At 32.0% G+C, this 15,949-nt stretch overlaps 1 protein-coding gene across 12 annotated transcripts in view; it reads right to left on the bottom strand.

Annotated features, from left to right (window-relative positions):
- The window catches only part of LOC132757650 (neurabin-1-like), a 100,611-nt gene that overhangs the window by 11,189 nt on the left and 73,473 nt on the right, over positions 1 to 15,949 (bottom strand). For 10 of the 12 annotated variants that reach the window (XM_060748987.1, XM_060748984.1, XM_060748980.1 and 7 more), the window contains 13 exons: positions 14,397 to 14,501; positions 13,776 to 13,884; positions 13,090 to 13,226; positions 12,223 to 12,405; positions 11,530 to 11,651; positions 10,774 to 10,870; positions 9,948 to 10,095; positions 9,574 to 9,672; positions 7,506 to 7,651; positions 7,134 to 7,216; positions 6,044 to 6,073; positions 3,808 to 4,032; positions 2,338 to 2,525 (listed from right to left, as the gene is read on the bottom strand). In XM_060748987.1, coding sequence (XP_060604970.1) covers positions 2,338 to 2,525; positions 3,808 to 4,032; positions 6,044 to 6,073; positions 7,134 to 7,216; positions 7,506 to 7,651; positions 9,574 to 9,672; positions 9,948 to 10,095; positions 10,774 to 10,870; positions 11,530 to 11,651; positions 12,223 to 12,405; positions 13,090 to 13,226; positions 13,776 to 13,884; positions 14,397 to 14,501 — 1,672 coding nt within the window. The remainder of the gene's footprint in view (positions 1 to 2,337; positions 2,526 to 3,807; positions 4,033 to 6,043; positions 6,074 to 7,133; positions 7,217 to 7,505; positions 7,652 to 9,573; positions 9,673 to 9,947; positions 10,096 to 10,773; positions 10,871 to 11,529; positions 11,652 to 12,222; positions 12,406 to 13,089; positions 13,227 to 13,775; positions 13,885 to 14,396; positions 14,502 to 15,949) is intronic. The other 2 variants (XM_060748985.1, XM_060748991.1) reach the window with 2 other exon arrangements.

Consider the following 15,949-nt stretch of genomic DNA (forward strand, 5'->3'; position numbering starts at 1 on the left):
GAAACTGTTTTCAATTCTAAGGTAAAAGTGACCTTGACCTTTGACCTTGTGACCCCAAAATCATTAGGGGTCTTCTTCCCAATATGGACAATCATACTATGAAGTTTAAACACAGTAGGCCAAATGATACTTAAATTATGTTCCGAAAACTGTTTTCAGTTTTAAGGTAATAGTGACCTTGTCCTTGAATATTGTGGGCTAAATGGAACTTAAGTTATGCTCAAGAAACTGTTTTCAATTTCTAAGTAATAGTGACCTTGACCTTGTGACCCCAAAATCAATAGGGGTCTTCTACCCAATATGGACAATCATCCTATGAAGTTTGAACACTGTAGGCCAAATGGAACTTAAGTTATGCTCCGGAAACTGTTTTCAGTTTTAAGGTCATAGTGACCTTGACCTTTGACCTTATGACCCCAAAATCAATAGGGGTCTTCTACCCAATATGGACAATCATCCTATGAAGTTTGAATATTGTGGGCCAAATGGAACTTAAGTTATGCTCCGGAAACCAAATTGCTAACGGACGGACGGACGGATGGACGGACGCCAGGGGGTATAACATAATATGTCCGAAATTCTTTCGGGCATATAAAAAAGGAGGAAGGGGGTGGAGGGTGAAAAAAATTTCATTCCGACCCAATATGTTAAGATGTAAAACTTAGGCAAGGAAATGCTTTCAACGCAAGCTAACTCTAACATGCATTCATGTTGAAGAACTCAAACAGAAGTATCTCTTTTACATATGCACTTTTGGTGCCTTTCTAAAAGTACTATCTATACTTGAAATACATGCACAATGCTTGACTTGAACTACAACTATAACTGAAGTGTAGAAATATGAAAACTGTATTTGTGACGTGACCTTGGCTTTAAGTATTGTAGTGATTTTAGAAAGATCAACATCCAACTATAAACAATCTTAAAAATATAACTTAAAAGTTCAGGTGAATTTAAAACCCAGACTGATCAACAAAAGAATAATAAAGAGTGATGACGATAGGTCAATCATGGTCAATCATAAGTATGACGAACAAAAAACAATGAAAAACACCGAGTGTACAATCATACATAAAAAACCTTACTGAAGGTTGTAAAATCCATTCGGCCAAATAATGCGGACACATGGACAGATGTAAAGTCTGCATAAAGGGAGATAATAAATAAATCATTAATCTAGTTAGAATAGATAATGTTCTATCTTTCCTACAGACATATTGTACTCTGTTTTAAGATAATTATTATAAAATCTTTTTTGTGAAAAACAATTTATCATTATAAAAAAAACAATTTGAAAAATTTCCTACAAACATATATATGTTTTAAAAAATACAATTATTTACCCTCTTACAAAGCATATTCTATGGTGGCACAAAGGTGACATGTGCCCAAGAGATGATTAAGCCATGGGCACAAGTCACTATGTCAAGCACACAGGATACTATGCAGTGCTCACGTGGTACTAACTTGTGCTCACGACTTAGCTATCTCTTGTGCACAACTTAATTCTCATGTGCGCACCTCTGTGCCACCGTAATATACAATGTATATTCAATATCTATTTTTTTTTCAATTTTTTTTTCAAGCTTAAAAATTGATCAGGTACATGAATACACTGCTGCCTTTTATTACATGGATCCAAAAAGAAAGAGTAAGCAATACACTTACAAGTAACACAACACTTTTATTCATATGAATATAAGCAACTGAATTGTAAAAATGTTATACACACTGAAAAATTGACAAAGTACAAAAATTCTATAACTTTCATATTAATTTTATCATTTAACATAACATGCTATTGATAATTTTAATTTTTCATTCCATAACAATTTTACCATTAATTCATCATTCAATATAAATATAAGCAATGATATAAGCATTATATACATATGTATATCAGCACAATAATGTACGAAGATATCCCAGCCGAGTCATATTCAGTGTTGCTGGATCCCATAGTAGGAAACTACGTCATAGCATACGTCATTGCACACCTGCTGAATGCTCCGCCTCGAACCATTTTTTGTGTGTAGAAAATCCTTCAACTCAAAGGTAATGTATTTTGTACTTTATACACACCTTAACAAAACATTCATAGTAAATTATCTAAAGTTGACGAATTTTCTACGGAAAATGGTCCGAGTGGGAGCATTCAGAAGGTGCACGATGATCCTACCATTGAGATCAGTTTTCTGTTAATCCAAAATTTACAAGCAAACCATCATAATATTACAATGTTTATATATATAACAACATTTATTTTACATTATACTGCAATGATTTTAGCGAACAAATAACATCCTCATGCCCCAAACAGTAAAATTCAAATCATACCTTTCGATCGTTTATTTGCCGATGATGAGGATTCAGAAGTTTCTGCAGTATCGTTTGTTCCAGTCGTGTCCGTGGAAACCGCATCAAGCCCGGGAATCTCGGAATCTTTGTTACGAAACGTAGGCCGTGACGGGTCGTAGGAAGTTTGAGACAAGGTAGAAGAAGACTCGCCAGATTCACTGTTACTTCTAGATAATATAAAACAATTAAATAACCTTTAATCCAAAGTATATAAATAGAACAACAGAAAATTAATCTAAAGTGATGAAAATCTTAAACCCAAAATTTAGCACACCTAAATAAAAATCTAGCCAATGATATATTATACAATTATTAACTAGAGAGCCATTGAATATGATGTGATATTCACCGGCAGAGGACATATTGACCCAGTGAATATGATTTTATAAAAAGTTCTGTTGACTACTGTTTGGACCAATGAGATTGTAGCTATATTTAGATCATATAATAATGAAAATTAAACTTGTTACTGATATGCAGCATAATAAAATTTACTGGAAATAATCGTCTTCTCAAAACATGAAATAATGGCCGAGACTAGATTCTATATTAAAGCGATGCTGAAATTCTAAATCAGGAAATACCATTTGTTATATTCAATTCAACTACTAGAGTAAGGTAGGATGGTGGGTGAGGCAAATTAAAATGAACATACTGATAAAACTCAATAATATTAGTCACCCCTAGCTTGCTTCTCATTTCCAAATTGCAATATGTCACAAATGCTGCCTAAATCATGTAACAATAGTTCTCAACCATTCCCTTCATAGATACAATCTATGGTTTTATGACAAACTGTCAGGTTGTTCCAACACATTTTTGTTGATTTCTTATGATTTTATCTCCAATTGGTGTTACACATTCTTGTTAATTTCTTAAAATCATCTTGCATGGAGCAAAAATAAATGTATCAGTGTTGATATAAATGAAGGAATGATGAAATTTCTTTTTACTCCTAAACTAGCCAAATGTTAGGGACAGCAAAATATACAATGTACACATCAATATACAAGAGATTATAAAACATATTGTTAGTAATATATAATTCAGAATTGAGAGGGAATTCAGACTTAAACTATATGTATATGGGGAGAGGGGGTTAAAGTTTTTAAGACTAAATTGGATTACATTCAACACAAAGCAAGAACTTAAATATTACATAGCACAGCAATTTCAAGCAATTAAATACGAGTTTAATACAAACATGGGCAAACTTTAATAAAACATGCATTATTAAGTAAAGTAACAATTATTATAACAGACATACAAATGAACAAAGCTTAATGAAATGCTACAAAGGGGAACGAATAAAAGCAATGTGTTACTCGTCACCAAAATACCTGCTATTTTTAGTAACATGAACTATATTGTTATCAACTATTTCATGTTATGAAACATGGATACATATATTTTGACATACAAAAGCTGTGCAGTCGTCTTTACTGTTACCTTTCTCTTTGAGTTTCCGAGTCCTCTGATTGGTCAGGCAGCTCAGGTGGGCCGGCAGGAGGTGGAGGAGGGGCAGGGAATGATTCTTTAGAAGGCGGAGCCTCAGACATTTTAGGCTGGGCTTCTGCTATTATAGGAGGGCTTTCCGAAACTGGGGGTGGGGTATGGGATTCATTTTGCTGTGCTTTTCTTTTTCTAACATCACTCTTTTTTACTGTGTTGTCACTGAAATTTAAGCAATGAGCACTTCAAAGCCCCAAAACAAAAAACACAGTGCAAAAACGCATGAATTGTGTGAACAAAATGTGAAAGCCATCAAATAGCAAACTAAACATTTTAAGCTTGACCATAGTTTATAAAGTTACATAAATGATTTATACAGCTCTGCACTTAAAAAATAGTAAAATGCGAAAATAAAGAAGACTGGAAATATATTCAACATTAGAAAATCACATAATTTAAAGAAGAATTTCCAGATATTACAACATTTATTTGCATAAAACATAATACAGTGAAGCTCACAATGTTATCAAATAACCATTATTCATAATATTTTTCTTTCATTAATTGGTCACATAAAGTAAAACAAATATATTGGTTAAAGAAATATTTGCTTAAAATACATTTTTTCCTACCCTTTTCTTTTATTTTACTATAATAAGTAAACTTTCAGATGCAATTTAAACCAATAATGAACCCTTGACCTGCAGCAGCCTAAAATGACCAGCCTTTGCTTCCAGTAGAGAGCCAAGCCAGCTGGCTTATCAGTTGAATGTAAGGTTTCAAATTCAAAGCTGGACAATTTCCATTTATATAAATTCAGCAAGTCAAGGGATAAAAATAATAGGTTCTTCAATATCGAATAAATATTTCTATACAATGATGAATCTATCTTGTTACTTTGAGAAAACTGTTTACATATGATTGTAATATCATGCTATTTGACCTTCACAGCTTTAAGCCCCGCCTCCCAAACACACAATCACCCAATTACCAACATTTTAGAAACATGACATGTATGCTTAAGGTACATTTTTAATGCAAAGCAGAAAAAACTTCTATCTTAAAATTATGTAATGTAAATCTAACATATTGATGATCCTAAGACAAATCTAATGTTATTTTTCAAAACTATCAAAGCATTTTTTCTACTAATAATTCTTGTTTAAAACACTCAGATTAAAATCCTTTTGTTATATTTTATTAATCCATTTGTTATATTTTATTAAGTTTTTCTTTAGCATATGAGATAAAACTAAATACAGAGCACTTTTTAAACAACAAAAACTCTAAACAAAGGCAAAAATAAACATTAATATGGTATTCAAAAATTAATGTTCTTGTACCCTAAATTAATTGTTGAAAAATCAACAAATTAATAATCCTTTACAATTAAACCTGTCTCTAAGAATGATTCACTATTTTAAATTAACTTTTAACTAATTTAACTATTTTTAACAATATATAACATGTATTAAAACCAATAAATACTTGCAAAGTCTAATTACTATTTACCAATTGGATGCAAATATTACTCTCTCTGTTTTATACCAATTATAATGACATTGACCTAATACTGTCGACATACTGACCCAATTGTAAATTGCAACTGACCCATTTATAATGACATTGACCTTATACTGTTGACATAAACCCCATTATGACATTGAGCAATTTATGAAATTGACCCAATATTGTTGACATTGACCCAATATTGCTGACATTGACTCAATTATAATGAAATCGGGCCAATTGTAATGACAATGACCCAATGTTGTTGACACTGACCTAAATATAATGGGATGGACATAATAGTGATAGCATTGACCCAACTACAATGACATTGACCCAAATGTGATATTGATATAATTTTGTGATAACATTTGATACAATTTTGGTGACATTTACACAAAATTTGTGATACTAGCATGTTCAGAAAAAATAATATAAATCCATTCATCTAAACATTTACCTATTATGTGATAACTTGTGACTATTCACCTTATTCGACACATCATCTTTATTACAATCATTAAATCTTCAAATTAAAACAATTTTTATACTTGTAAAAAAGGCACAAAGTTAATATTCCCAACCCCTAATTGGAATTGGAATATAACAGAGATTTCTATTGGCTGAAAATTTAAAATCCAAAGTACCAGATGCAATTATTAACCAATGAGATGTCTGAATAAAGAATACATATAACAAATCAACTCTGACTAGCAAAACTTACACATCTAAACTCAAAACAAATTCTGCTGTCCTATATTTTAAGAATAAAAAAGAACAAGTTCTTAGGTTTCAATGAATTAATGAAGTAAATTTAATAAGTGACTGTATATGCAAATGAAGGCTGTGACAATGGAAAAGCTAACAAAGATTTTTGGAAAGTTATTTAACTATAGTACATACATGTAATAATTTCACATGAAGCTGCAAAGGCAGTTTGTAAACAAAAGATGAAAGAATACTCCACTTTTTCTAGTGTTGGCTAGTAGTTAACAAGAGCAAAATATTTCAATACATGACCAAATTTAAGTTTTTAATCTCAAAGGTCTCAGTGACCTTGACCAGGTCACAGTGACCTTGACCTCTGACCCAATATGTGCATGATGGGAAGGGAAAGACAGACAGACATTAATCTTCATACAAACTTTCAAGTTCCAATTGCAGTGCTCATTTATTTAAATTACAAATTTTATGTTATGTGACGGGTACAACTTTTCAAGGTGAATTCATAAAGGTTATAAAAAATGTTGCCACTGCCCTTTGTGGTGCTAAAAAAGTTTTCATAACCTACACATGTAGAGGCTGGATAATTTTAAATTGGTGTCATACACTATTATGACCTACATTGTATATGATTTACAACATTTATATTGGCTTGACACATCCAATGAGCTAACATTATACAAATGTACTTCATCAATGTATTAACATTTAGAGTTTCTGTGATAAAATGATCCTATTCTGAAATAATTACATAACTACAATAGAGATTTTAGTTTTTTCTCTTTTTTAATTCATGAGTAAAAATAATGACTGTTCAGGAGTCTGTAATAACAAGTTCGGTCAAAAAATGAATAATGTAAGTACATAAATCAGAAACAAGTTTCTGTGAACTCCTACATGAAACCTTACCTATATTTTACTTAAGCACAAAATCTTTATTTCATATTATCAAATTTCCCTTTAAAAATGTTGACCACCGAAAAAGACAGAATAAGAACCCTGCCATCATCTACTAGAAGGGAAATTGCTATGTGAAGACAGACAGTCTAGAAAACAAGGGAGATAAATTTAGAAAGAGAACTGGTTCCCACCTGTCATGTTTTATCCAGGTTTCTAGGCCGCTTTCCGGCTTGCTATCTGAAATAGCTTCAATCATCTCCTCACTGTCCTGTGACTGAGTAAATAAAGTAACAAATGAAAATTCTAAATACCATTCTATGATATTTGTTTTGCTGATCATATATTTTTACAGATGATATGCCATAACCAATTGTTCCATTAAATTTATATTTACAATTTATTGCACCTGGTTCAGTTACAAAAATTAAAATGATCGTAATAAAGTATGGATTAATATACTTACAAAATACTTATAAGTTATACTTAAAGAAAAAGAAAAAGGCCTGAATGAATAATGGAAAATAAAAGTACATGTATATATGAACCTTGCTTTAAGAACTAACCTTTGACCTCTGTTTTGTTGGAGGTCGTCGTTGAGAATTGGCAGCTAGCTGGGCTTTAGCTTTGTTCACTGAGGTATCCAGAAGTTTCGGAGTTGGTACTGATTCAAATATAAGTGCACTTTCAGGCTTCATTTTAGCATCAATTGCTGTAAGTAAATAATAAATTTTACATTAATATAAACCTTGTTTTTTTTTATTTTGTTTAAAAGATCTGTTTCTAGTTTTGATTTTACACTGGTTCTTGGCTAGTTTCTGCAGTTTTCAAAATCAAACAAGAAGGTAATGATGGCCCTTAATCAGGCATACAAGGCCCTTATACTTCAAAATTGTGCCAATTTATAACAAGAGCTGTCACAGGAGACAGCGAAGCTCGACTAATGAAATACTGGACGCAGTAAGGAGGACAAAACTATGAAAGGAAAATCAATTATGTATAATTATGTATTAAGTTTTAGTAAAAAAATAATATTTGTTAACATAAATTCAAAGATCAAGGGGAGTAATTCTAGAAATAGTCATGCTAGAGTTATGGACCTTGTCACACAACATTTGTGTAATGATAAGAAATATATATTTGAAGTTTGAAGTAGATACCTTAAAAAATAAAGAAGTTATTGTATTTCTTAAAGAAAATCCTAAGTTCAAAGAGAGATAAATCTGTAAATATTGCTTCAAGAGTTATGAACATTGTCACATAAAATGTAATTGATGATAAGGAATAAGTATTTGAAGTTTGAGGTAGATACCTTTAAAAATAAAAAAGTTATAATAAAAAATAAAATTTTTCTAGTAAAAAAATCTAAGTTTATGGGGAGATAATTCTTGCAATATTGGTGCTAGAGTTATGAACCTTGTCACATAAGATGTGGATGAGGATAACGTAAATATATTTGAAGTATGAAGTTGATCCCTTTAGAAATATAAAAGTAACAGTAAAAATAATATTTTTTTATGGAAAATTCTAAGTTCAAAGGGAGATAAATCTGAAAATATTGGTGCTAGAGTTATGAACCTTGTCACATAAGATGAAGATGATGATAATGTAAAATAATTTGAAGTATGAGGTTGATCCTTAAGAAATAAAGAAGAAACAGTAAGAAATAGTACTTTTTGAGGAAAATTCTAAGTTCAAGGGGAGATAAATCTGAAAATATTTGTGCTAGAGTTATAACCCTTGTCACATAAGATTGGGATGATGATAAGGTACATATATTTGAAGTATGAGGTTGATCCCTTAAGAAATAAAGAAGTAACAGTAAAAAATAGTATTTTTTAAGGAAAATTCTAAGTTTAAGGGGAGATAAATCTGAAAATATTGGTGCTAGAGTAATGAACCTTGTCACATAAGATGTGGTTGATGATAAGGAACATATATTTGAAGTTTGAAGTTGATACCTTAAGAAATGACAAAGTTATAGTGAAAAATATTTTACTGCACCAAAACTTTAATCTAAAATCTGGACGCGGACGCCGACGCCGGGGCGAGTAGGACAGCTCTCCATATACTTCGTATAGTCGAGCTAAAAATGCATGTCTCCAGATGAGCCAAAATATTTCAAGAAAATCAAACGTTTTTTTTTAACCGTAGTAAAATTTAATAACATTTTAAGAAAATAAAATTTTTTAGGAAAAGTAATAAAAAGATGCAAGACTGAAGTTATGATTTACATGTTATGTGCAATAAATGACTGATTTTGCAGTATTATTCATCCAAATTTCTACTGCATGACTTAATATATACACAGTAAGGGTTATTTTTTGCACATTTTGACCTCTTTTTAGTGATTTACATGGATTGAAAGTGTTGCTTTCAATATGTACATTCTTAGTTCACTTCGCAAAATTTTACTTTTAAATACATTTTAAGTATTTTTTCATCATGAATCTAGAGAAATGCTAGTTTAAGTCACAGGTCTGGCTCAAATCAAATGAAAAATGAAACTGGTATCATATAATATATGTGTGTCAATGTGAAACAAAAACTCATTCCTTGAAAGTAAAGATAATTATGTAAGAAGCTTGCAGTCAAATATCTCTCTTTCAACATTACATGTATTTAGATACTGACCTGGACTAGTAGAAGAATTAGGGTCAGCAGAGGATATATCACTTTCTGACGAGATAGAGTCCCGATCTGCCAGCGGACTCATTACAGGACTACCCGAATCTGAAATAACCATTATTACATCTACAGATTCTTAAAGGATTTTTACCGAATCCTCGTTTTACATATTTTCCAATGCCCTTTTTCCAATTAAAAAATCTATTATTACACCTACAGATTCTTACAGGATTTTTACCCATCCTCATGTTAAAAATGCCCTTTTTCAATTCAAAAACTGAAGCTTTTTTAATGTTTATTTTTCTCAATTTCAAATCAAATGTATGAAATACAATTTCAATAGCCCAAAATCTGATTTTCTTGAAAAAAATTACAATTACCATGGGTTTTAGGGGCTGACTTGACTGCTAAACTAACACTTGGCACAACTGTGGCCTCTATTGAATGTGTTTGCTCCTTAGGTGGTAACTGCACTGGTAGCCCAGCTGCTTTCTGTGCCTCCCCTAACTCCCCCTCTAAGTGGAAAATCTGCATGATATAAAATGAAATCATATAAATCAATAGTGCCTCCCCTAGCTCCCCCTCTAGGTGGAAAATCTGCATGATAAAAGACAAAATCATATAATTCAAAATCTTAGCCCATCACTTAACATTATTTATTTTCAATTAAGTCACACACATGGCTGAAAAGTTCAACTTAATCAGTAAGAAACAGCAGAAATATTTCTGCACCAAAGTCTTTTAAACAAAACTGTTCAATTAATAGATAATTATATATCTTCTGCTAATGAAATTTAGCTACCTGAAAAGAAATCTTAAATATTAACGAATTTAACAAAATACATCTAAGACCCTACAATCAAGATATATCAATGAACAAATATATTACACTTAACCAAATGTTTATCCTTACCTTGCTATAGGCAACTGATTATACAGGTAATCCATGTGACCAGTGCAGACCAAGATCAGTCGAGCATTTGTGCTGTCTGATCATGGTCTGTACTCTTTGCTATTCAGTTATTACATATTTTGAAATTTTCCCTAAAACTGATGAATGGTTTTGTCCAGATTGAAACATGGACCAGTCCATTTCAGATATTTAGTGTGATAAGGGTTAAAGAACTTTCTACCCTTTATGACTTGATGGCTGATGGCCTTACAATTATCACGTAAAAATTAAAGCAACAAAAAAAGATAATTTACCCTGTCTTTTAATGACTTGACTAAGGCATCATACTGCTGATCTTTCTCTGATTGTTGTTGTAGTAAAGATTCTCTCTCAGCTATAAAATCCTTCTCCCTGTAAACCAGATCATGTAGTGTAATATTAGTCTGTTTAAACTTTTTTCCCATACAGTTTTAGTTTAAACAAATTTATTTTAGTTCAATTGTGTTGGGAGCTAGAAGCTTATTGAAACACTCTCGAATCTGTACAGTTTTAACTTATTTAACAACTCATCTGTAGTATCATCAAAGATTTTATTCAATTTATACACATTTTATTTAATTCTCAACAGTATTTTCTCTGTGACGTTTTTGTGACCTTTACCTAGCCATTTCCTATTCAGTCAAACTTTTACCCTGAGATTTCCTACAAAGTTAAACCTTTACCCAGATGTTTCTTATTCAGTCAAACCCTTACCCAGTTGTTTTCTATTCAGTCAAACCTTTACTCAGATGTTTCTAATTCAGTCAAACCTTTACCCAGATGTTACCCATTCAGTCGAACCTTTACCCAGATGTGTCTTATTCAGTCAAACCTTTACCCAGTTGTTTCCCATTCAGTCAAACATTTTCCCAGATGTTTCCCTTTCAGTCAATGCATATTTCGAAATTTTTCCTAAAAATTATGAATGGGCACGACAGGGCACCAGAGGTCTTCTTCCACGAGTAAAGGTGAAATAGAAACATGACCTTTACAATGTTGGTGTGATATAAAACACAAACAAATAAACTCACCTTTGCTGATATTCTTTTATCAGTTTTTTGGCCTTATGATACTTTTTCTCCAATGCGACATATTCAGCTTTCAACTTCTTCTCTAAAGCAATATACTGGCCTTGTGATCCCTCCATCATGTCCTATAAATAGAGCAAAGGTCAAGGTCATTATATATACACAAGGTTTATGCATAAAATTAGGTCAAGGTCATCATTTCACATAGATTAAGACAATATCATTAAAGAAGTCAATGCAATTTCTCCAAAAAGTGGAAACAGTAAAATTAATCAAGATCATGATGGTAACAAAGTCTTTGAAACACTGCTCGAATAGTTGTAAATGCAAATAAATAAAAGATCATAGCAGAAATTTTAGTTATTAAAGTGAAACTGAAATTGACAAATGTCCAATTTAGTGGCAGCATGGCTGAGTGGCTAACGCATCAGACTAGTAATCTAATGATCGCTAGCCGCATGGGTTCAAACCCCGTCAAGGGCAAGTCGTTTATAGATCATAAAAAATATAGAATTTATAATATCTGCCATCCTATACTTTTACATTAAATTTAAAATTTAGGTTACAAACAACTGAAAGAAATAAATATATGATATATAGCACTGACGTACATCTTTAATAGGTCAAAGTATAGATATATATGATATTAAAGAAACATATTCAATTTATTGAACAATCTCTCCTATTCCACCTTACCTGATAATGATTAATCTCTTTTCTAGCATTAGTTAGAGATTTTTCCATCTCTCTCAGTCGAGACGCCATCTCTTCATTCTTCTTCTCATACTGTTTCTTCTGAGCTTCATTATTCTCTAACACAACAAGCTTAGCTTTAAGCTTAGTTATCTCAGCTTCTAATACAGCATTCTTACACTGAGCCTTTAATTTATAAAAAAATTAACTTTCAGCTACTTATGTAATACAACATTGAAAACAAGAGCTGTCAGTAAGATAGCGCACTCAACTATTCTCAGTGCTTGATAGTTAAACAAGAGTCTGTATAATGATTTTTATTGAAGAATTTTGTCATTTCAAAAGGGGCCAAAATCCATGTTTGAGTTATGTAAAATTTAAAATTATATTAATTCTGTAATGGACTGACATGTCTGGAATAACATAAATTCTGTAATTCATTGACATGTTTGGATTAATATTAAATCTGTAATGTATTGGCATGTTTGGAATAACATAAAATCTGTAATTCATTGACATGTTTGAAATAACATAAAATCTGTAATGTATTGACATGTTTGGAATAGCATTAAATCTGTAATTCATTGAAATGTTTGGAATAACATAAAATCTGTAATGTATTGACATGTTTGGAATAGCATTAAATCTGTAATTCATTGAAATGTTTGGAATAACATAAAATCTGTAATTCATTGACATATTTGGATTTAAATAAAATATGTAATTCATTGACATATTTGGATTAAAATAAAATATGTAATTCATTGACATATTTGGAATAACATAAAATCTGTACTTCACAATTATGTTTGGAATAACATTCAGATTTTCTTGCATATTCAATTTAAATACTACAGCCCTGTCACTCACCTCTTTCAACTTAACAAACAATGCCTGCGATTCCATGTCAGGGGAGATGTCATCAGGACTGGACTCCTGTAAATCAAACACCTCTACGACTGGTTTACTTTCTCCTTCATCCGGTGAACTGTCTGTAGTGTCTGAATCTGTAAACATTCAAAGAAGTGCTTTGGTTAGAAATTTTTTTTTTTCTCAAAACAGATACCAAAAGTGGTTCTTCTGTAAGAAAAAAGTTGTTCTTCAAATTAAAGATTCAAAGTTAGTTCTTCTGTAAGAATTAAAATAGCTTCTTAAAATAAATATTCAAAGTAGTTTTACTCTGAAAGAATTAAAAGAGTGGCAGTCTGGCCGAGTTGTTGAGAGTGGCGGAGTGGCCGAGTGCTTAATGCGTCAGACTTGTAATCTAAGTATTTATAGCTGACTGCGTGGGTTCAACCCTGTCAGGGGGAAACCGTTGTTTCCTTGAGCAAGAAACTTTACACTCATTGCTTAGTACTGGTTGGTTCCAGGAACGGATTCAAGAGTGTTTCAATAAACTTATAGCTTCCAACACAATCAAACTAAAATAAATTTGTATAAACAAAACTTATAAAGGTATATTTCATAAATATCATGTAAATAGAATATTTTGCAGTATTACAAGAAAATCCTATGGAAGATAACCTTAAAATCATTTAAATTTAGAGTTTTCATACCTGCAGCAGATGGCATTGACAATGGAGTTGCCTCCCCTGCCAAAAGCTCTTCAGAAATTTCAGCTTCATGTTCCTCCACATCATCTTCGACACTTGACTCATCGAGATCCTGTAAATAAGCAAATATCACTGAATCCAAAAGATAATACATATATTATATAAGAATCTTACACCAATTAATGATACAGGCCTGAATATCTGGCTTGAGTGTAACAAGCGCCAACTTTCTGCTAAACAATTACCCAAGAACTAGATATTCGAATTTGATTTCAAAGAGAAATTATGGAAACTAGTACTTCTATTTCACACTTACTTCTTATACATGTAGTAGAATAAGAATGTACAATTTCAAATGATTTCATCCAAAGCACACAATTCATTAATAAAATGTATGTGCATGGTAATGTCGTTATTTTAAAAGGCATGCAACTTGTCTTTCATTAGGGCTGTTAAGACAGAATTTTCTAGCACCAATTTGAACAGTAGAAAATTATGTTTGATACACAACAATTAATGAAAATTAGTTCATTGAATAAGGTAGTATCTGTATGTATTATATAATGATTTAAAGAAGACTTTGTGTCGGAGAAAAAAAATACTGGAAAAAATTTATGATTATACCACATGGTCCTCGGCCCTGCTATCTCTACTGGACGCCTCAGATAGATGACGTATATGTTCATGTTCTAATACCTCATCTCTAGGCTTGAACTGATCTTGAAGATCCTGTGAGAAGAAAAGGGGGGACTATGTGGTGAAAAGTGAATATCTATTACTTAATACACATGGTGAAAATTACAGCTTTAACCATTACCCTGCTGGAACTAAATATGGATAAACCCTTGCCACCAGTATAGTCACTTTTTTTTCATTTTTTGTTTTGTTTTGGTTGAGTTTTACCTCACACCGACACAGTTTAGGTCATATGCCGACTTTCCAGCTTTACTGGTGGAGAAAGACCTCAGGTGCCCTTCCTTGCATTATTTCAGGCACGAAAGGGCACCTGAGTAGAACCACAAGCGTTTTCCATAAGCTAGCTGGATAACTTCCTCACATGAATGAATTCAAAGTCCATGTCGAGCTTTGAACCAACAGCGGTGAGGGGCAAGTGGTATAAAGTCATACTAGACTGCACAAAAGCCTACAATTCAGTGCAGTCCAACCACGACCTTTACTATTGACTGTTAGTACATGTGTATCTTTAAATTTTTCATACTTATCTTCCTAAAATTGAAAATGGATAGTTTCAAAAATGGGAACTGGACAAGTCCAATTATGAAATTCAGCAGGGCTTAAGTCATGCAGTAAGAGGTGAAAAACTCTATCATTTTAGTACTCAGATTGTGAGGTGAGTTGTCTAGGCAACAAGTGATGGGAAGTATACAACATATAACTGGGTAAAAGGATTAGTCTAAAGTGAACATTCAATCTTTGTAAGAATTAGTATTTGAGCCACGCCATGACAAAACCAACATAATGGGTTTGCGACCAGCATGGATCCAGACCAGCCTGCGCCTGCAGTATTACAAAGTTTATACAGTAAATGACTAAAACTGTTTATTTATTATGTAGTAGTCATGTTCAATTAGTAAGTTTAAATTGTCTTGTTTATTAAATTCATTATTTACATGTATAATATTTTGAGAATGTAAATAAAAAGTTTTAAACCCTCTATAATGCAAATAAATACCTCAAAAGATTAAGCAACATATTATTAAGATGCAATATATTTTTTCAGCAATGTAAAGATATATGTCCCTATTTTTATCTCCTTTTATGAATTAGGTAGCCATTCAAGGGGTTAAAAGCCAAGAAGTGAAAAGCAGGCAAAAGCAAAATGGATTGTAGTAACTATAAAGAGAACAAAAACTCCTCAAAAACTTTGGTTTAGTTTGATTCAGGTTGGGTCATATATGACTTTCCAGCTTTACTGGTGGAGGAAGGTCACAGGAGTCCTTCCTTGTATTGTTACAGGAATGAATAGGCACCAGAGTAGAACCACCCATGTTCATTATGCTAGCGGGATAGCTTCTTCACATAAAACAACCCAAAGTTCCTGGCGGTATTGTACACTTGGGAAAAATTGCCATTAACATAATTATGAAAGGCCATTGTATGCAACCTTGTTTTTTCACCAACAATATAATAGTATATCCTAGTTATGCATGAAGTTG

This window comes from Ruditapes philippinarum, unplaced genomic scaffold (assembly GCF_026571515.1).
Source record: "Ruditapes philippinarum isolate M1 unplaced genomic scaffold, ASM2657151v2 ctg3585_1_1_1_1, whole genome shotgun sequence".
Lineage (NCBI taxonomy): Eukaryota > Metazoa > Mollusca > Bivalvia > Venerida > Veneridae > Ruditapes > Ruditapes philippinarum.